This window comes from Phyllostomus hastatus, unplaced genomic scaffold (assembly GCF_019186645.2).
Source record: "Phyllostomus hastatus isolate PE091 unplaced genomic scaffold, TTU_PhHast_1.1 phas_contig_40, whole genome shotgun sequence".
Taxonomy (NCBI): Eukaryota; Metazoa; Chordata; class Mammalia; order Chiroptera; family Phyllostomidae; genus Phyllostomus; species Phyllostomus hastatus.
Genome location: NW_025333872.1, coordinates 21811585 through 21834522, shown reverse-complemented (window position 1 = coordinate 21834522; position 22938 = coordinate 21811585). Strand labels below are relative to the sequence as shown.

General features: G+C 38.8%; 1 protein-coding gene across 1 annotated transcript in view; it reads left to right on the top strand.

Annotated features, from left to right (window-relative positions):
* Window positions 1-22938, top strand: part of EYS (eyes shut homolog) — a 1607944-nt gene that overhangs the window by 1485739 nt on the left and 99267 nt on the right. Inside the window, 1 exon segment of the mRNA XM_045842859.1 lies at window positions 5359-5531. Coding sequence (XP_045698815.1) covers window positions 5359-5531 — 173 coding nt within the window.

Here is a 22938-nt window from a genome sequence, read left to right as displayed (position 1 = left end):
CTGTAGCCCCCCAAGTCCTTCCCTGAGGCCCCCCGTGATCATACCTGTCTTAGGTCATCCCTCCCTTGAGGAATCTTACCCATCATTGGCTAACCGAACAAGCATTGGGGGCCAGGCAGGGTGAAGTAAAAGGGGCAGAGGTGGTGCCCCTTCCAGGGAGATAAGCTTTGTCTCCTTAGTGGCTTATGGTCCCAAGGTCACTCACTCAGCCTTAGCCATGGGAGCGTTTCAGCTTCTGAAACCAGGCAGGGTAGTTCCCAACATCTGATCATCTTTCTTTACCAAGAAAGGTATTCTTTTTTTCTGGTAAAACGAACTATGGTTTTAAGAGGAAAAAGGAGGGAGACCGAAGAGAGAGAGATTATAACATAAACCAATTTTTCTATGTAAAATACCCATAAAATTAAATTGGACAGATCCTAAAACAAGTAGAAACAGAAATATTTTATATTATTTGCAAGTTATTCCTGTTTTATATATTATTTCTTTACATGTGATTCTATGATTGTTATTATTGCTCTCACTCTTTTTCATCTTCTTTGTGTCTGCCTTAGCAAAATCTTTTTATAAAGAAAAAAAAGCTTCTGAAGCAGGACATTCTCCCTAAGCTCTCTGTTCATGGGTTTATTATATGGACCATATTCTCCAAGTTCACTTTCTAGGCCACCTAAGATAATTTTGACTTTTCATCTTTTGTTTTCTATTATTTTCACATTGGCTATTTTTAAAAAGAAAAAAATGAAATATTCAACTCATTTGAAAGGAATTCAACATTTTAAGGAGGCTTGAGGGGAGGCAGGTATAGCTTTGTAGCCATCAGACTCTTACAGGGGTGTGAAATTCATGAAAACAGAATGAAAGTTCCCTGTGAACCACAGCTACTGGGGATCTCATTTGCATTCTTTCTTATGCCTGTGCTGTTGTTCTATATATAGGACAGCCTATACATAAAGATGGGTTATTTCTGCCAATAGTAATTTTATTTTTTAGAAGTATCTAGAGACATTATTCTTAAGGATTCATTCTGCTCACATTCTTGCTGAGAAGCTGCCTCTCGACACTGTGGGTGGCCAACTTTGAAATCTGCTGATAATCTGTTAGGCACAATAAATTCAGGAAGAGTTATTTATTTTTTTAAGTTAATATATGCAGAAGTCCTTTTAGTTCTAGAAGGTTTTGAGGCATCTGGCTGTGTTATGTAAATAGGAGGCATCCTTTTCAAACTAACGTCTTCGATTTTTTTGAACAGTTAAATTTTCTAAAGATAATTTTTAATACCCATAGAAATTTAATGACAGTCATTTGATATGCTAACCATACTGTGACCTGCAATCAAATATGCTGTAGCAGTTACAGTGCCAGATTATATAGATGTTGGCATACACTTAGGTGGTATGTTTTTAACTAAGCTTTTAAATGAGTGAATTTTTTCCTATTTCATGTTGCTGTCAAGTATAATGCACATGCAATAGGCCATAAATGGCACTAGTAAATAAACATTCTCCAATCTTTGTATTGTGTTTTCAGATACATGTTAGTCAAAAGTCAAAATGCAGCCCAAAAAACAAAATTACAATGCCCTCGCATCCTCTAAGGACACAATAGTAACTAATATCCATCAAGTTTTTACTCCAGTGAGAAAATTTGTCTCAAGGGAGCTGGCTTAAGCCCAAAATAGACTATGCAAAAGCATCACTGATGACAATTTTAAAATGCAGAACCTTGGGCCTGACTACAGATCACCTAAATTAAAATCTCTGAGGGCAGGGGGAGCACAGGAACCTCCATTTGAAAGCCACAGGGAAGATCCTCTCAGGCACCAGCCCAGAGACCAGTTTTAAGAAGGTCTTAAAGTCCTCACCACTGTTTAAATATGTATGTAAATTCACATTACACATGTTGTGTCTTACAGATATTAGTTCACAAACTTATATTGTCTCTCCTACCGAGAGCAGAGACGAGTCTTCTTTTCCATGGCACATGGCTATGTCTGTGATGTGGGTGCACAGCAAATATTGGTTGGCAGCCATTGGCAATAAACATGCAAGTTAAAAATTTCACCAACATCTGGGGTCTTTCCCAGACCTACTTTTAATTCAGAAAAGTGCCCTGACTTACCTAGAGGAAGATTTGCAATACAGTTTTCTGTATGGTACATAGGTCTGAGAAGGGTAAGCTTGTTAAACTTCCTCAAATGAAAAGGTATTTATTTCATGTGACTATATTCTCCCATAACTGATTAAAGAGCAGCCATCAAATTCACAGCAGTGTAACAACATTTAAAGGAAACCGGGTGGCCCTGACTAGTGTGGCTCAGTGGGCTGAGTGCCAACCAGTGAAGGAAAGGTTGGCGGGTTTGATTTCCAGTCAGGGCACATGCCTGGGTTGTGGGCCAAGTCCCCAGTAGGGGGCGTGTGAGAAAACCACACATTGATGTTTCTCTCCCTCTTTCTCCCTCCTTTCCTTTGTCTAAAAACAAATAAATGAAATATTTTTTAAAAAGAAAGAAACCAGGCGAAGGAAGGTGAAACAGTTAATCCCTGCTTCCAAAGTGAACTGTTGCATAAGGTTCTTCAACCTCAGGGCACCACTTCCTTGACAGGCATGGCCAATTGCTTCAGAGTGTGGCAAAACACCAAAGTGACTTAAGTGACAATAAAAACAACTGACTTGCTAGCTTTTGAAGAAATTTGGATTTAGTAATGGCATCTTTGGTAAAATCTGAGTAAGAGAAAACTTTAGGTCCAGGTGTTATACAGCAGGTAGCAAACAGATTTTATTTAAACTATTGGCAAAATATCTGGCACTCCAGGAAGTTTTTTTGGACTTGAAGGTAAAATTTGAAGTGAAGTATACAGAGACCAACCACCATCTGGCAAAACCTCAATTGGTTAAATCTGATTCCTTCTAATGAAACACTATGGAATACTAAGATGGGCCAGAGGGCTTTGAACACTTGCCCTTGGTAGGCCAGATAAGGTGATTTTCCCCTTTCTCGGAATGTTTTCTACAGAATTCCTGTTTTTCTCTGCCCTAGCTGCCTGCCGATGTGCACAGATGCATGCAGTTAGTCATATCCGCGTGATTTTATACAACCAGCGTCTCCCAACACCTGATGAAAGCAAAAAGGAAATGAAGCCTGATTTATCAATAGGACATGATTAAAATTAGTGTTTTCCTTGGTTTTCGACATAAAAGCATCTTTCCTGCATTTCAAATATGGCTAGGTCTATATGATTAAAGCACTTCAGTCAGTCAACATTTAGATCCATTTGACTTTCATACATGTGGCATTCTCCTTTACTATAAAAAGAATAATTTGGTACTTCCAGAATGCAGCTTTCAAGACTTGCACTTTTAGACTTTATCCCAGAACACAGATGTTTAATACTGAGCTTTCAACTCCAAGTTAGGTAAGTAGAAGTGATGTTACATTAGTTTTATTCATGGCCCTAAAACATGAGGTTCCTAACACTTTAAGTCCCACCAGAAGATACCTGCCAGGTGGTCTGGTTATACTTTTACCACAATTCTCAGGCAAAAAGGAATAGCATTGGCTCAACTGTCCTCGCAGCTTTGTTTTATAGCCCAGAAACAGAGGAGTTTGTCTAGGGAGCTTTATCACCATCTTAGTGCTATTGGCCTTTATTTATTCCCAACTCTGAAAACCTGTTAAGATTCTACATCTGTACACTATGTGCAAAGCCCTGTGCACATTGCCATCAATAAAATGAGGAAATTCCTAATCACTTATGGAATCTCCTTATGTGTCAGTAAAATCTGAGGATCTCAAAGCCTCACACCCCTCCAAAGCTCTCTTAACCTGCTATCTGATATCCCAAGGTTCTCCATAGTGCTGCATCCCATTAACACAGAAAGTTAATATAAAAGTATAGGCCTTTTTGGAAAAGGAAACCTCTTCAGATTTTGAAGTCAGGTATTCGTTAGTATGAAGGAATCTGAGACTTTCCTGAAAGCAAATTTATTTTGGACTAAGGGATTAAAATATGTAAGGAAGGCATCAAAATACCAGAATGATGAGAAAGACAAGAGAAAAATCTCATGGTATGGGCGAGACCTCCAACTAGATTGAGACCCTGAGTCATGAAGATAAAATATACTAGCTTTCTAATTCTTGGGATGGTCCTGGCACCTACCTTTAAAAGCTAACAGTCATATTTACAAGATAAGATGTAAGCAGGAAAAAATAAAACCCTGAAGATCCATATATGGCAAGGTTCTGTGGATTTAAGATAATGAGAAGAACAAAAAAATGGGAAGAAAAGGACATTAATACTAAATAGAATTCATTTAACAGCAAGTGACAAAATCCCAACTCAAACTCACTCAAAAACTAAGAAGGGGGTTAAACTAAATTGGCTCATATAATTGCAGAGTGATAGCTAGATCAGGTGCCTAAATAATAGCATTAGCAATCTATCTCCTCTGGTCTCTTATATTTGCGTTGCTTGGTATGAGCTTTTTTACTCTCAGCCAGGCTCTCATCTCTGGGTAAGCAGATGCCACCAGCAGCTATCAGTTTAGCAACCCCTGAAAAAAAAAAGCCAGTTGCCCTGGCTTGGCCTGCACTAATCACTGAGCTTGACACCAGGAGTCAGGATCTGCCCCTCCTGTAAGTGTGGGCTGAGAGCGATGGAGGGATGGGTATATGAGGGAAACTGAGGCTAGGGCTACTTTAAAAAGGGGGAATGGACACAGGAAGGCAGAACAGATTCAAGTCACTTTCCCCTGTGGAGAACACCCCCCAGCAGGAGAGGGAGCATTTTTCCTGAGCGCAGCTGCTCAGGCACTCTCATGCCGGGGCCTCCAAGCCATATTTTAAGCCAGAGAGTTGCAAAGTCATTTTGGTCCCCACTGTGATTTTCTTTTCAAGTACCACAGGGGCACTTTTGGAAGACAGTGTCCTCAGTGGAGGAAGCTTGTCACCAGGCTTGAAATTATCTGAGTTTTAAGCCGAAGACAATTTTTTTCTAATAAATATCTGAAGCACTTTACTAAGGCAATGCCACACATATTTAATGAAGCCCTGAAAAGGCACCCAGTGTGAAATAGAGGATGAGATAAATCAAAACTGAACAGATGGCTTAAAATAGAATTCATGGTTTGAGACAATCTATAAAGCTGTTAATCTGCTTTTGATGCAAAGTACACAGCTACAAACAGTTAAAAGTTAAATAACACAGAAAGAGAAATGGAGAAGAAAAAATTCCACCTAAAAGAAAGAAAAATTCCACTTATTAGACAAGATGTAATTGTGATTTTATTTACATGTGTGTATATGTGTGTAATAGAACAATTATTCTCTGGTTGGATTAAGAATTCCTTTTGTCTTCTCAGTGACGGTGAAGACTGGTTTTGTGAGTGTCCAAGGCTGTACTCAGGCAAGCTGTGCCAGTTTGCAACTTGTGAAAACGACCCATGCAGAAATGGTGCCACCTGCGTTCCTAAATCCAGGCCAGATTTTGTCTGCCTCTGCCCGTATGGGAGGTCTGGACTGCTCTGCGCTGACGGTAGGAACATTGGATTACTGAGCAAGGGGCCCAGGCAGCAGGAGGTGAAGAGGGCAGAGTTAGTCAGGGCAATCAAGGACAACACCCAACCAATCAAATATGTCCAATCATTTTCTTGGGTCTTTTCAAGTCAGTCAAGACAAGGCATAGTACCTAGAGAGTATTAAGCTAAGTGAAATAAGTCAAAGAAAGACAAATACCATATGACTTCATTTATATGTGGAGTCTAAAGACCAAAATAAACAAACAAAATTGAAACAGACTCACAGATCCAGAGAACAGACTGATGGTTGCCAGAGGGGAGCAGGTTCATGGGTCTGGGTGAAAGAGGTGAAGGGATGAAGTACAAAATGGTAGTTACAAAATGGCCATGGGGATTAAAGTACAGCATAGGGAATAGAGTCAATGATATCGTGGTAACTATGTATGGTGCAAGGCGGGCAATTGTAATAACGGGGAGCACTTTGTGGGGTATATGGTTGTCTGACCACTACACTAAGCTGTGCACCAGGAACTGGTACAGAATAACAATGAATGTAAACTGTAATTGAAAAAAATAAAAAATAAAAAGACAAGATCCATTAATGGGAGTGAACCCTGAGGAGGTATTTCTCATATCCATCAAGTAATTATAAAGAGGATAATAAGTTTACCCTGAGGTTAAATGACAGAAAGTCTCTGTATTGTAAAGTCTGAGAGTCATTCTGATGCTCCGAGTGTAACAAGGAAAATCAGGTGCAAGATAGAAAATCATTTTGGCAAACTGGGATATAATTAACAAATGTATATATTATAGACCAGTTATTTTTTTAAGTTAAAACACCTATGAAAATTATTATATACCAAGAACCTAAATCACAAGTAACAGCCATGTGTATCTCCTCAGGAAAACCCAGTGTGCAGAAACCCTGAATTATAAAAAGGTGCAAGATGCTGTAATATAAGATTTTGCTTTAAAAAGCAAATTGCCTAAGAGTGCAGTGTCGGCTTTGATATAGAGAAAGGAATATGTCTAAATATTTTCAGATTAATAAAAAGTAATTGGTATTAACACTTTATCAACACAGGACTGGACCTGTTTCACTTTTATTTTTACCATAAATATGAAAAACAAAGTTCATCACCTAGGCATTAGCATTATTTTGGCACTTGCGGTATTCATTACCAAATTTTAGAAGAAGGCTACCAAAGTGGACACAGGGCCCTTGGCCCCCAGTGCACCAGCAAAGAGATCCAGCCTTTGCTGACTCAGAAAGCTGGGGACCACACCCTGATGTAACAGGCATGAAAACTGAAACTAGAATAAAGAAGCATCTGGGACTAAAAGGCATCAAAGTTTTTGATGTGTATATCTTTGAAGGGAATTGAAACAATGGATTTATGTGTAACGAGAAGAAGGGAAGTTAAGAATTACTAGGAATTTTGTTCTCTATGTAGCAGAGTTATAGTAGAAGTTGGCCAAGTAATATTTATAAGAAAAAAACATCCTAGACTGGATTAATATGAATTCTTTATTTCCTATAAAAACCTCATGTTTCTCAGACATAATTATCCTATTTAGATAAAACTATTGAAAATGCAAGTAATCACAATAAATTTGATTGCTAAGGAATGAGTCATTAGTTTTGCTTCCTACTTAATAAATAACACTACCATAGAAAACAAGAAATAAGGATGTTTTCACATATTTACAAAAAAAATTATTGTTAACTATCATCTCTTGACCTCATTAGGGTTCCCAAGATACAGAGATTTATGGGTTATTAACATAGAAAATATTCGACAATGTTAATCAGGCTCTTTGCCTCAGTGTACTGAAGAAGAAATTCCCACATGTACCCATCCAGAGGAATTTTTCAAAAATAATTAGCCTATTAATCAACATATTCCACAAATGTGCCAGATCCGTTTGAGACTCCTACCCTCATAGACTTGCCTTCTAATTGGAGCGATAAAAAGAAAATACAAATGGCTCAAGACACAATATATATTTATGAAAAGATTTATGAGGGAAATAAACAAGAAGCAATAGAGTAACCAGGGTGGGTGCACTATTCTAGACAAGTGCTCACTATACAAACGACTGCGGAGTAGGAGATATTTGCACCAAGGCCTAAGGAGGAGGAACGCCGTACTAAGTATGCCATGTGAAAAGCACAAAAAACAAATTCAGGCAGAAGGTTCTGAAAGTGGAAGACCCTGAAGAAAGATAGAGCCTAGGCTCTTGGAAGAGTAAAAATGTGTTACAATAGCTGTAGCCTAAGGAAACAAGGGAGAAATTATATATGACATAAACAGGACCTAGGTCATACAGGGCCTTGGGAGCATGGGAAGGTTCTAGACTATTTCTAGGTCCCTTAAAAAGTCATTGGAATGTTTTAAAGAGGCAAGTAGTGCATATGTGTTTGTTTAAACTATTTTTAATGCAATGTAGAGACTGATGTTGGCTTTTGTCAGTGATCCTGACAAAAGATAATTTTCTTAAGACAAGGGGGATGGCAATGGAGGTGGAAATAAGTAGATGAACTTGAGGTCTGATCTGGAGATGGACATAGCATTGTTAGAACTTGCTGGGAAATGTGTGAAAAGGGCTGAACCAAGAACATCCGGATTTCTTTATTTGCTTTGATTGAACTATTGGTAGAAGGTGGTGGTGCCATAAGAGAGATTAGAGGCATAAGAGGATTTTTACAGGGCATTACTGGGAAGTAAATAAGAATTTTATTTTGTACAGATGATGGAAAAGATGACTGTTGGATATCCAAATAAAGATGATATGTAGGCAATTGAATAAATAATGCTGGCATTCAAGGAAGAGGTCAGGACTGAAGATACAATTAGGGGAGCCATCAAAATAGAGGTGGTGGGTAATGGTCTAAGATTGTAGATAAAGACAAGAAGAGGACTAAGGATTAAGTCCTCCAGGATTCCAGTATTTTAGGATCTGGTAGAGGAAAAAAAATGTTAAATAACAATACTAGCCTTGCACAAACACCATCTATTACCTTGCAGCCTATAAATATTGCACCTTTCATGATGGGGCATTGTCTTACGCTGGGTTCCCCACAAAAGTGGAACCTGAATATGGATAAAGAATTGCATTCAAGTGGCTTCTTTGTTTTGTGTGTGTGTGTGGGGGGGGGGGGGAGATGATCCTAGGAAACAGAAGTGGAGTGAAGAATAGAGAGAATGAAGCAGGAGAGGAGAGAAAGTCAGCAGAGGGGCCTATTCTCAAGAACACCACCATGGGCAACTGTGCTTCATTCTACTGGTATCTTATGAAGAGCTATCTAATATGAGTTTCAGGATTTTCTAGTCTTATGAGGAAATATATAGAATGGGTCTGAGAATTGTCTTCTGCCCAAGAGACAAAAGAGAGAAGCATTTAACCATCAACTCATGGCTCCCTTAGAATTAGAGTTGCCCCACAGGACATTCATTTTCCCATACTCCAGATTGCCAGACAAGACTGGCGAGAGTGCAAGTTCTTGCAAGTATCTCGGGCAAGAGCTTCAGAGAAGCTGGAGGTCAATGAAGGAGAGCTTACCACGTCAGTATGCTCTAACAATCACACAGTACCCACACAAGTGCTCCCTCCAGGAGCCATCTTTGCATCAAGCAGACGTCAATGCTTCCTTTGCTGCAACAATTAGTATGAAGTGGTGCTCATATCATTTCTTGGACTGTTCACTCTTACCAACCTAACCTCCAGGAGATTGTCCAGAACAGGCTGAATATATGTTTATTCAAAAAAGAAAAACATAGAGCAACTAAGAACCATAGTTGTTTGTCTAATTACAGCTATACTCTAGAACGGACACAGAATAATATCTGAGAATCCCTTCTTTATCTCTGCATTTTTTTAATACCAGAAGAGGAAAAATTAGCTTGTTTTATTTCATCAGCTCTTATGTTTGTTACATAGCAGTTTTCTTTTTAAATTATAGCCATATCTGCCATACTAATGTATTCTCTGGGGGATAATAAAAAATATAATTACAACATTTCCTACCATGTTGGTATTTTCACGGGGGAATTCTTTCTGGGGAGATCTTGGTAGCATTGGCTAGAGCTCAGACAAACACTGCAAACAGAAAACTTCCAGCTGCCTTCCTTTGTAAAGTGCTTTACTTTCTACATGTGTGCTCCTTATTCACACTTCCTGTTGCCCCGTTTTGTGCAACCATAATCTCTTCTTGTTTTCTCAACCACAACTTTCTAAAAACAAGGGGGTGGGGGCGAAGTATGCTTTCTCTTGTTCTCCCTGTCCCTTCTGTAAGTATTTCTTTGTTTGTTTGTTTGTGTTTTTTTAATATTTCTTAATTAATTTACATCACCCTCCCAACCTAGGTGTCTCAGTGGAACTCATCCTTTGAGGAAGCAGTATAACACACTGATGGAGAACATAGGCCCTGGAAATAGTCCGGCTGGGTTAAAATCTCCATTTGGCTGCTGACTTGTCAGGGAGTCATCTTGGGCAACTCACTCAGTCTCCCTGTATTTAAACTTCAATGAGTCTAATAGTATAACCTACCTTACAGATTTCATGAGAATTAAATGAGATAATTCATGAAGCATGGTTAACATGTTACTGGCCACACAGACAATACTTTTGCTTTTTAAGGGTGGGCAAGCCAGGATTAATATATTCACAGGGAACTAACTGCCATACCTGGTCATTGTGGGAAAAAAGGCTGGCTTTCCATCCAGCTTTACTAAAAAAAAAACTCTCTAGAATGTCTAAGGAAATCAAAATTAATTTCCTTCTAAGATTTTTTTTTCCCAAACTGGTGACACTCTGCGGTGATTAGGGACAGCCGGAGTATTAGAAAATCAGGGCAGAAAATAGCGCTCCAGGGACACAGATAATCACCAGGCTATTTAAGGACATGATACCTCTATAAAGCAGCTTAATGTCAGGCTGGCATTTTGTAAAGGCATATTTCAAGTACATGTAATTTTCCGTCATGTAAGCTTGTAACTCTTTTGATAGCATCCACTCTGATATGATCCAGCTTTTTCTTTCCAACTCAACAGCTGTTTCATTACCCTGCTGTTCAGCCTGTCTCAATGGTCCTCGTTTCCCACCATATTTAAATCCTGTATTTTCTAGTGTCTAGTTGCAAAGAAATGTTAAAAGATCAAGCCCAATCACAGAGGGGGGCAAGAAGACAGAGGTGATGGTGGTCACACAAGAAAGCACTCAGAAAAGTGATTCCTCTTGCTCTGAGTTGAAGGCAACCTTTTGAGTGGTCTGCATTTTTCCTCTCTTAAGAACTGAGGGAATTGCCTTAAATTTTGCTCAGCAGGAAAGTGTGTACCTCCTGCCTTCTTTTTTTTTTCTTTATTTCAACATCTGTAAAAAGGAAAAAGTTAGATTGGCACATATTTAAAAAGTAGGACTTAAATACATACTTCTAATGTGCACTACAGTGGCCTTGGAAAATAGTTTTAATGGACTCCTATAATCCAGTCCATTGACATATTGAATTAGCACATTTCTTCTATTTATTCAAGTGGCTATCCCAGCAGAGTAATGTTATAGTTATTATTCCAATAATTACTGTGGATTTTGTGTTTATAAGCAAATGAGTCTTTAAAATACATATATCTGGGAAATCTTTTCTGGTCAAAGGACTTCAGTTAGGTTTAGAAATTGCTCATATGTCTATAGTTGACACTATAATGATTCTAAAAACATTATGCTTTCTACCAATGATTAGTATTGGATTTAGTTATTTATTTATACATACATGCATTCACATGCATATACACCTATTAAAAATAGCAAGAAAATAAGCTATTTGACTTGGGGAATGATCAGTTCTGACAGACCTTACTAGTCATTTAGTAGCCTTTACCAATACAGTCTGTCCTTTTGTGTTACTACACACCTGATGGGGGGGAAGGAAGGGGAGGCACTAATATACACAGCTAAGATGTCTCAACCTTCCTCAAAGCAGGATGAAGTCATGGGACTAAACCATGGATTATCAGATATAAGCAGACACATTCGAGTATTGTACTGACCTCAGGAAAACTCCCTAAGAGTAACATGACCCTAAACCTTTCTTCTTTCTGAAGCCTAGAATGTGGAAGAGATGACTTAAATTCCAGAAAACATCTTCAGGAGACCTCGGGATGGAGGAGCAAACATATGAAAAAAGTTAAATCCCTGATAAGTAACCATAACAGTCAGGGATTGCTTGCCATCAAACTTATTGTTAATGAGACAGAAGTAATCCATTTTGCTTAAACTGTTATTTTGTCACATATTATGTTATATGGGGCTAAACCTAATCCTTACTGATATCATCAGTGTCGTGAGTTTCCTGAACTTTATATCTTAATATATTTTCTCAAATATTTCTGATTTTGTTCATAAGCCCTTAGACTCCTTCTCAAAGAGAAGGTACAGAATTTCTTGTGTTATTTTATTTGTCTTATTTCAGTCACAAGATTTAATAAATTATAAGTTTATAAAATATATTTTACAACTTGATGAAAGTGTGGTGTGAATATTATTCCAATATTGTAAAAGAAATATCAAAATAAGCAACACAACAAAAAACTGCATCTTTCCAAATTAGAAAAATAATTTAAAAAGCAAACCTCAGACCTTACTTATGAAACATTACCTCATCTTAAAACTACCCCCATGAGGCAATTTCTAATAATCACACTAAATGAAAAATCAAATTGGTTTGCAGATTTTCACATCTCTGTTCCTAGGGAGCCACACAGCTGGCACTGCCTGCCTTTAAACCGAGAGCAGCACATTCACTCTCAGAGTCCTCCTATTTGCCTCTGGAACACTGTCAGTAGAACAGTAAACTCAAAAGGCCAAATAATTTTTTTGTTCATTCCAGCATTTTGTCCTTGTTTAGCAACCTCACGGAATTCTCCCTCGCAACACAAGCATTTCCTGCTTATTATAAATGTCTTTAAAATGGATAGACTATGCACCAGGGCAGAATCATCTCTCCTGAATGGCAAATTGATTTTGTAGACCATGTGTGGAAATGTAAACCTCTGCAGTTTACCCCAGAGCTCACCGGAGAATTTACCTTTGCAGGTCTGTCAGCCCAGGCTGTCAGATCCCACCACACCCATCAGGTTATGCTTGGTCAGTTTAAGAGCTATGAAAATGTGGTGCACCTGCCAGTAACCAAGCAATGAGAGCACAGACACATTCATTATACATAAAAAATTCTTCACAGAAATGGAAAATTGGTTAGAGTCTGAGTACATTTATGCCACATGAAAAACTGCGCCATCAACATTTTACGAAGGGGCAATGGAATTTATTGATGGTCAGGAATGAAATAAACAGGGATGGAGAGCCCTGTGTGTGATGTAAATTGCCTCCCATTCCAGTTCCATGAAATGATAGCAGCTCCTCACTTAAAGGGTTTTTGTTTATACAGTGATGTGCTCACATTGTGCCTCTTCTCGTAGTCTTTCCATGATTTGGAGTTTGCAAATGGCTTTCTGCTTTCCTTAGGATGAGCTAAAAACTGCTTAAAATGATGTGCCAACCTGACATGGGAAGACCCCAGTTTATCCACCTTCTACCAGAACACTGTCCACAACATTTTGTCTTTATCTTTTAAATGGCCACTATGTAAAAGATAAATACAAAAAATAAATGTAGCCCCAAACTGTGAGCTCTATGAACACAGATATCATGTCTGCCTTGGAGTAGCACAAGGTGCCTGGCACATAGCAGGCTCTAAAATTTTTGCCAAATTCAACATAGTTTGAAAGTTCTTCAGAATAATCACCTAAGCTGTTACCCTGAACCTACTACTATGCCTGTTACTTAGGAGACAGTCAAGTCAATAATTTTTTGTCAAATTTAAAACAGTAAAATAATCCATGAACAAATAATCTAATCTGGAACATTTCCAAAAAGTATGTTCCACAGAAAACTAGTGCAATAAGGTGGCCCATAAAAAAGTGTGTGTTGAAATTAGCTTGCATTTCAATGAGCACTTACTATCTGCTAGGCCCTCAGCTAAGGGCTTTATACTCATCTTCCTGTGTGATCCACACAATAACTCCATGAAGTATATCATTATTTTTATATTGTTAAGATATGGAAAATGAGGCTCAGAGGAAGTAAGTAACTAATCAAAAGTGAGATAGCTCAGAAGTGGTGGGTAAATCTGGAATCTAGATCTCTCTGACTTCAGCCTTTCTGTCAGGAGCTCACAGTGTAGAACAGGTAGGAAATGCTCTGAGAAGTACTGTGGTAACAGAATTAAAGCAGGGAGCAATTCTTCCAAGCCTTCCACACTAGTGGTATATGTACAGTTCATCTTACCATTTCCATTTTCGTGTTTTATGATATCCATATTATTGAATATTCATATATGAATATAATTTTCAATAAATAATATATATGGACCATGATCCAAAAAGTTTGGACAACCACTAGTTTAGACAATCCCATTTCAAACATGGCCTGAGATTTTTTTTTTGTTCCACCACTGGTTTCATAGAACTAATTTAGAGAAGCTGATTTCAACTTATAATTGAAATATTTGGGATATATAATATATAAATTTTATTATGTAATTCCAATTGGTTGATATAGTCACAGGAAACAATGGAGTGGTTATATTCACAAAGTTCTTGTTGTTGTTCTTAAAATTACTTTAAAACCACCCATTCACCCCAATTCAATTGCGTTTACTTAAATTTGCATTCCCTAAACTGATGCCAACTGAGCTGTGGAAAAGAGTGCAGGAGCCCTGTGGGTGCAGGAGGAGAGTGAGTACAACCTCAGCTAACACCACAGCAATCTCACTGCAGAAAATCAAGGATTAAATGTGCGTATGCCCTGCCGCCACTGTGTGGAAACGTGTCCCCTTGTGGTAGGCATTCCCAGACATGAAGAACCACTTTTGTCAGGCCTCAGCTAGGCAGAATAAGTCTAAGTGGAAGCTATTTCTACTTCTTCTCTCCATCACAATTTAATAAAAATTAAAAGTGCTCAAAATTACATTATACATTTATCACTTAGAGGGTTTTTTCTGTTTTGATTTTTCTCAATGTACAATATCAAATGACTTGATTTTTGCTTTCTTCTTTGTCCTTTTACCAAATGATAATGCTCCAATATTTTAAGTGTCTGGAAAAGTACTCAGCTTTACTAAGAAACCACAGGAGCACTTAATATGATTTTTCACTCATAAAATTGGGTAAATGCAAGTTATATTTCATACATTTGATAAGAAAAATTAAACATGAAAGGATTGATGCTTTCAGAGGCATCATTTTGCCAACTCAAACAAATAAACAGTTTCTTAGAGGAAAGCATTAATTCAGCAAGGGAGTATTTTTAGAAAGTATACCAATTACTGTAGAATTGATTTTGTCAAAGTAATTAAACTGGTAACTCAAATATTTAAATGACTATGATTAAATGACTTGGCCAATGAGGTCTGGAATTTTTATCACTGCACATTTGTGAGACAACGATTAAATTTGGAAATAATGAGGAAGAAACAGAGGGAGAGAGAGAGACAGCATACTTCTAAAAATTAACTATAGTTTGTAACCAAATCCTGACTTCATACATATCTACATTGCATTAAGAGCATCCAATGTATCTAACATCAGCAAGCTCCTCTGGGAATTGAGTGTTCCATATGCCTTATCCCTATCCTTGAGAGACAAAGGATAATTCCAAAGCTAAGCGTAAACAGTCTTAGATTATCTGGTTATGATCCCAATGTGACTGTAACCAATATTGACACGGCCACCGACCGGCAGTGACCATGGAACACTGCGGATGGCTTGTCGAAACACGAGAAAAACATACACAGAGACAACCAGGTCCTGTGGGGAAATAGGGACAGAATGGCCACTCTATTGGGGAGTGCCATGGCCACCCTCCCTAGGGGTGAGCGTCCCTAAGGGAGAGCATCCTGTTCCCCTGCCCAAGCAGGCTTTTATTGGGTTCGTTTGCATAAGAATTCAGGTAAAGCTCATTACTCATTGCCAGGAAGTAAGGATCAAACAATAGGTAACAAGGAAGTCTGAGGGCCTATTTTGAGTCAGGGTCAAAGAGCTGTAAAAAGCTTTAAGGAACAAACTTACTTCTTCCCTGGACCCTTATCATTCAACTGACAGCATTCTAAACAAAGCAGGTTTCACAGGATTTTACATATTCTTTCTTAGGCCTGATCACCCAGGGAACCTGCCCTTTCCAGCACAGGGCTGCACCACCCTCTGCCATTGTTTCAGGCTTAGGTGGAGCAAGGGAAGTAAGGCAGCCAAGAGATTAGGAGATTTTCTCACAGACAATGAGGTCTCAGGCTTTTGTCAAAGCCAAGGGGTGAGGGCCCATCACCTCCTTTTGTCATACTCCTCAAAATCCTTCCTTGGGGGCCTCCCACATGATCATGCCTGTCTTAGATCGTTCCCCTCTTGGGGAATCTTACCCGTCATTGGCTAACCGACCAAGCATTGGGGGCCAGGCAGGGTGAAGTAAAAGGAGCAGAAGCTGTGCTCCTGCCAGGGAGATAAGCTTTTGGCTCCTTGCTGGCTTACAGTCCAAGGTCATTCCCTCAGCCTTAGCCTTGGCAGGGGGTGGGGGTGGAGCGGGGAGGGGGGTTACAGCTTCTGATACCAGGCAGGGCAGTTCGCAACAGATGATACTGTAAATCCTGAATTTGAACTGCAAAAGGGAGTTGTAAACACCCAATATCAGAACTATGGCCCAATCTCAAAACATAAGAATTATTCATACATGACTCCTGGTGGGCTATTTGAGTCCTTATTTTCCTAAGGAGAGCGTGTTATAGGGATTACTAAAAATTGGGTTCCTATTTATTTCTGAAATCTAAAAATATGAAGAGCAAACAAGAATAACTTGCAAACACTCACCAATTAATATACTCCAAAATAAGTGTTTTTCCTAAGGACTAAACAATAAACAAATACATGTTTATTTTTAATTCCCTTTTTCTACTCATAGCACATTGGTCCTGAGTAGGATCTTGCTGGAAGTAAATTAATCCTTTTTCTGCCTCTGCTGTTGATCAGTCACTTTAGAGCAAAACTGGTGTGTTAGAAGTTCATGAAGTGAATACAGCTCTTTAAAAGTCAGCATTTCACTGCCCATTTGATTTGCATCCATGACTTAACACCTGGCAGAGAATATCCAATCTTTTCCAGAGGGCAAATCTAAATATTGTACCTAATGATTCAGTCTCAAAAAAACGACATTTTATAATTCTCTTTGCCATTCTAAAGGGGCCAAGGGTATTTTCAAATCTCATCTTTTTTGTTCTTGTGTATTAAATCAACTTGAAATTGTTAGAGTGAGACTCTTTCTGCCCCAAGTCTTTAAGCTCTAGAGAAAGAAAAGCTGTCATCAGGGTGAATGGCTGATAATTCTGCCTGTTGGAGTGTATCCCTGTCAGTCTCCCGGGTAGAGAGCTTAACACATTCCTCACTGACAGCAAACACCACAGGGGGCTTTCCTGAAGGGATAGCGCTGTGGCTGCTCTGCCCAGAGCTCCCTCAGGTACTTGTCAGGGCTGCTATTAAACCATGGTGGAGGTGATTTTTTTTTGTTAGCTGTATCCATTGCATTTTGAGCTTGACAGCCCTAGTAAGCTTTAAAAATAAAATATTTAAGAAATACATATTTCGGAAGTCTCTTGTTTGTAGATTGTAAAACCCACTTCTTAACTTCATTATAACTTTGTTCTCCATGACTTGTTATAATGACCACTTTTAAGAAAATTGCATATTTAGGGTCCTGGATTTTGAGCTACTGAATTTTACTCTAAATCTGTGTAGCAAAATGAAATGGAAAACCTCAAAAGCCATTTCTCCCACATGTCATAATTATTAGGGAATTATACAGTTTTCATCTTGCAAATCAAAGTCCTTAAGGTGCCTCTCTGCCTCTAAGTTGTTTTGGCTGTTCAACACTTGCCCTGCTGGAATAGGAGACTGCCAGCACACCTGTGCAAAACACAAAGGGCTGCAAGTTTACGGGTGTGTTAAATGAAGTCTAATTATAACTTGATTTTTAAATCCCCTTGACAATAGGCTATTTCCAGAGAAGCACTATTTTTAAGAACAAACTTTAAAATGATTATATACCAAATGTGCTAGTTGGTAAAATTGAAAAGAAGTGCTGCTGAAAACATTTTTGGATGCAGAAGCAGAGGAACACCTCTTTTTTTTTCATCCGCCATTTTCTAGAGTAGAGTAGGTGCTGCTTCTTAGTCCACTCCCTATTCCTTCAGCATCTGCATGCTGTTTATTAATGAACTCAAACAGATATTGTCTTGTTAACTAACAAATACTAACAACTTTATATCTGATTGAATTGAAGTTGCCGGTGTTAAACTATTACTGCCGTGTGATGGGAAGGCCCAACACTTGGTGAACAGAGCCAAGTCTAGGTCCCAGATGGGAAACAACCAGCTGTGTGGCCTCCAGCAAGTCACTTTGCCCCCCTGAGCCTCACTGTCTTTATCAGCTAATGAAAGAGCTGGGATATATGGTCCTCCTCTTCTCCACTTTTTTTACCCCTTAAATGGACAATAGGGGAACTATATATATGTCCCTATTACTAATTCAAATGCAGTTTTGTTTTGTATCTCCTTCATTATAGTTCATTATGAAGTGGCTAATAAGAGTTAGCCAGATTGAATGCTTGCAATCTAGACACAGTTCTAAGTGCACTGTATAGATTATCTTATTTTTATCTTCAAAAGAGCAAAAACAGCAGTTATTATTATTCATTTTATAGATGAGAACACTGAAATTTTATAAAAATAAATAAATAGGATGAAAAATGGCTAGTTGGTGGTAGAGGTATAATCAGAATCATTAAAATCTGACTATAGAGCCAGTGCTCTTAATTTTATGTTATTCTGAATGCTATGAATATGTCTCAAATACACAGATTCAGTTACACTGTATTTAAAGGAAAATCTAATCATAAAAGTGATTACTGATATTTTAATAGAAACAGAAATAATAACTGTCTTCTTAAGAATAATAGCTCAGACTTCCAGTCAAGATGGCAGCATGGGTAAACACAGCTCACCTCTTCCACAACCACATCAAAATCACAACTAAAATATAAAACAATTGTCACTCAAAACTATCAGAAAACAAGTAGATGGAAGTCTGACAACTATGGAATTAAAGAAACCACATCCATCCAGACTGGTAGGAAGGGGGCCAATACGGAACAGTCTGGTCCCACATCCACATGTGATGAATAAAAATTTGGGAGGGATATATCAGGAGTAAAAAGTCCCAGCCCCACACTAGGCCCCATAGCCCAGTGTTCCAGTGCAAGGAAGATAAGTCCCCATAATTTCCAGCTGCAAAAACCAGAACAGATTAAGTTAGTGAAAGAAATTTCTGGAGTCCCAAGCAGTTCCTCTTAAAGAACCCACACACAGATTTACTCAGACTCACTCCCTCTGCGCTCCAGCACCAGAATAGCAGCTTAAAATGTCACCAGTGGCATAAAGGAAGGAAATGAAGTGTCTGGCATCAAGGGAGGAGGTAGGGGACAGTTTTCTCTCAGATAGAAAGGCAGGGAGAGGCCATTGTCCCTTTTCTGAGCCCTCCTTCACACCCCCAGAGTCACAGAGCTACCAGGACGGTTCCAGATCTGAGACTCCATCAACCTGGCTAACACTGTTTGCCCCACCCTGGAAATCCCCTAAGACTCTGTCCCACCCAGTTAATGAGATGTCACAAACTATTAACTGTGACTTTTTCATATAAATGGCTGGTCTTCACTCATGCTTCAAAACTTCCTAAATCCTATCAAACAAGCAACAGCTGGCATCAGGGACCTCCCAGACCCCATGCTTCTTATTAAGTGGCCTCAGGCCCAGAACTAGCAGCAGTCAGCCTAGATTCACAGCATGGCTTTGCCTTGGAATCTCCAAACCCAGCACAACTAGCAGCCTTCTCAGATTGCTTTATAGCTTATGCAGGGTGGCCCCAGACAGAAGACAAGTGGAGGTTGACCTTGGCCTGCACCAGCCAGGAAACCCCAGGGGGCAGCTACAGACCACATTAGAGGACCACCACCTTGACCTTGCACAGCTGATCCTCAACAGAGAGCAGATGTTGGTGGTCAGTGGTCACAGCCAGTCCTTGCAGCTGACTGGCCTGGGTAAACCCCTCCCATTGACCTACCAACGGCAACAAAGGCTCAACTACAAGAGGAGGTTGCACTCAGCCCACACAAAGGGCACACCTTGAGTACCCACTTGGGTGATAGGGAGGCTGTGCCACTGTACCCTACAGGACACCAACTACAAGACCATGCTACCAAGACAGGGAGTCAAAGCAGCTCTACCTAACATTTAGAAACAAACACAAAGAGGCAGCCAAAATAAGAAGACAAAGAATCATGGCCCAAATGAAAGAATGGATCAAAACTCCAAAAAAGGAGCTAAATGAAATGCAGATAAGCAATCTATTAAATGCAAAGTTCAAAACACTGATTATAAGGATGCTCCAAGGATTTAGTGAGCATCAAATGATCTAGTCAGAAACAAAGGCTACATTAACTGAAATAAAGAACAACATATAGGGAAATAACAGTAGAGTGGAGAGCCAAATCAATGATTTGGGACATAAAGAAGCAAAACACAATCAGAATGACAAGAAAAAAAGGAATAAAAAATGAGGATATTCTAAGCAGCTTCTGGGACAACTTCAAGCATTTCAAAATTTTCATCATAGCGGTACCAGATGGAGAAAAGAAAGAACAAGAAATTGGAAATATATTTGAAAAAATAATGAAAGAAAGCTTCCCTAATTTGGTGAAGGAAATAGACATGCAAGTCCATGAAGCACAGAGAATCCCAAATGAGATGATGCAAAGAGGCCCACTCCAAGACACATCACAATTAAAATGCCAAAGGTTAAAGATAAAAAGATGATCTTAAAAGCAGCTAAAGAAAAGCTGTTAGTTATTTCCAGCAGAGTTTCCCATAAGACTGTCAGCTGATTTCTCAAAAGAAACTTTTCAGGCTAGAAGGGATTAACAAGAAATATTCAAATTCATGAAAACAGAGACCTACAGCCAAGATTGCTGTAGCCATCAAAGCTATCACGTAAAATCAAAGGGCATTTAAATAGCTTCCCATATAAGAAAAAACTAAGAGAGTTCATCATTACCAAACCATTATTATATTGAAATGTTAAAGGGACTTATTTAAGAAAAAGAAGAGAATAAAAACTATACACAATAAGGTAGCAATAAATATATATCTATCAACAATTGAATCCAAAAAACAAACTAAGCAAACAAGAAAAACAGAGATCGAGTTATGGATAGAGAGTGTTTTGATGGCTGCCAAATGGGAAGGGTGTATGGGAGAATGTATGAAGAGGTGAGGGGATTAAGAAGTACACATAGGTAGTTATAGAATATCCATAGGGGTGTAAAGTACAGTATAGGAAATGGAGCAGCCAAAGAACTTATATGCATGACCCACGGACATTAACAATGGGGTAGGGATTGTCTGAGGGAGTGGGGGGTGCTGGGTGGAGTGGGGAAAGGGGAAAAATTGGGACAACTGTAATTGATAATCAATAAAATATAATTAAAAGAAAAATAATAATAACACAAGTATAAAATTAGTAATCATTGATTAAATCTTTTCTTCCCATTAAAATGTTATCTAAAAAAACTAGGCAGTTGGGGAGATGTGTTAATTATTGATTATGATTTGTCTCATTGACACAGAAATTTATTAGATTAGACATCACTATGCTTTACTTAGTATTAGAAACTATCTGAAAACTTATAAGATAATAAATATGGCTTAATTATGCCATTTTAATTGTAAGGAAACTTGCCGTATAATTTATTCACTTAACTCCTACTAATTAAGGACCTATTATGTGTCAGACCTGTCCTGGATGATTAGTTAAGCATGGCAAATAGAACGCACACATCTTCTTTCCTCAGCGAGACTTAACGTGTACAAAGGAGACAGGCAAAAATTAATTTTAAAATTCCAAATTTTGATTAGTGCTATGGAGAATATAAACAGATGACATGATGAGAAATAACAGTGTAGGACTTATCCAGACAGGTAGTCAGGGAGAGGCTCTATGAAGGCCAATGACAGAGTATAAAGGACAAGGCAAGGGTTCCGTGAATGACTATAGAGAAATAAGCTGAGGCCAAATCATTCGGGTCTTTGTAGGTCATGGTAATGAGTTTGGATTTGTTTCAGTGTCCATGGGTTTAAAGAGAAGAGTGTTTTGGGTTTATAAAATATTACTTGTGTTTCTATATGGGAGAGGGAGTAATGGAAGAAGGGATACAAAGAAAGCTAATGCTGTGATCCATGTAAGAAAAGATGTCATCTGAGAAGAGTGGGAAAGAATTGGCCAGATTCAAGTTTTATTTGAAAGTAGATTGTACTGGTGGATTGTGTTGGGGATGAGTAGAAAAGAGGAAACCAAAATGACTCCCAGATTTTTAGATCAAACAACTTAGGTAATTGAGTACTTTACTGAAATGTGAAAAAATAAGCTTGGGGTGGAAACAGAAATTTAGGCCTGCTTCTGGTGCCTGTAGAATGTGTAAGCAGAGAAGTCAAAGAGGTAATTGGATATTTTATTTTGCCTTAAAATGAGAGGCTTGGCCTAGAGATAAAAAGTTGGGAGTTTTCAGCATAAATTTCTAAACCAATGAGAATATATAAAATCACTTATGAAAAGAATGTATAGAAAGGTAGATTCTAGAAGCTACAGCATTGAGAATTTAGATAAAGAAGAGGAGCAAAACAAGGGAGACTGAAAAGATGTGGTCAGAGATGGGATAGAAAACCCTGGAGAGCAAGGCGTCTCACGAGCCGAGAGAGTTCATTTCCAAGGGAACAATCTTTACCAGAGCCTCATCTCACTTGAGAGATGTCAGGATTCCCTCTTCAGGCCTCTAGCCTCCCTCCCCCACCTTACTTAAGGAAGAAAAGAAAAAAGAAAGAAGGGAAGGGAAGGGAAGGGAAGGGAAGGGAAGGGAAGGGAAGGGAAGGGAAGGGAAGGGAAGGGAAGGGAAGGGAAGGGAAGGGAAGGGAAGGGAAGGGAAGGGAAGGGAAGGGAAGGGAAGGGAAGGGAAGGGAAGGGAAGGGAAGGGAAGGGAAGGGAAGGGAAGGGAAGGGAAGGGAAGGGAAGGGAAAAAGAAAAGAAACATTTGTGAAAGTCATACCAAGAGCAGAGCCTCCTACTAAAAGACTCAAAGTTAATCAAAAGGTTATGAAAGGTACCTCCACTCCAAACCTTCCAACCACATATACAGGGCTCCAATATAAAAACAGGAATTAGATCTGAAAGAGTTACATGATGTACTCTTCCTGGGGAGGAGTACTTAGGGAACCTCAGTCAA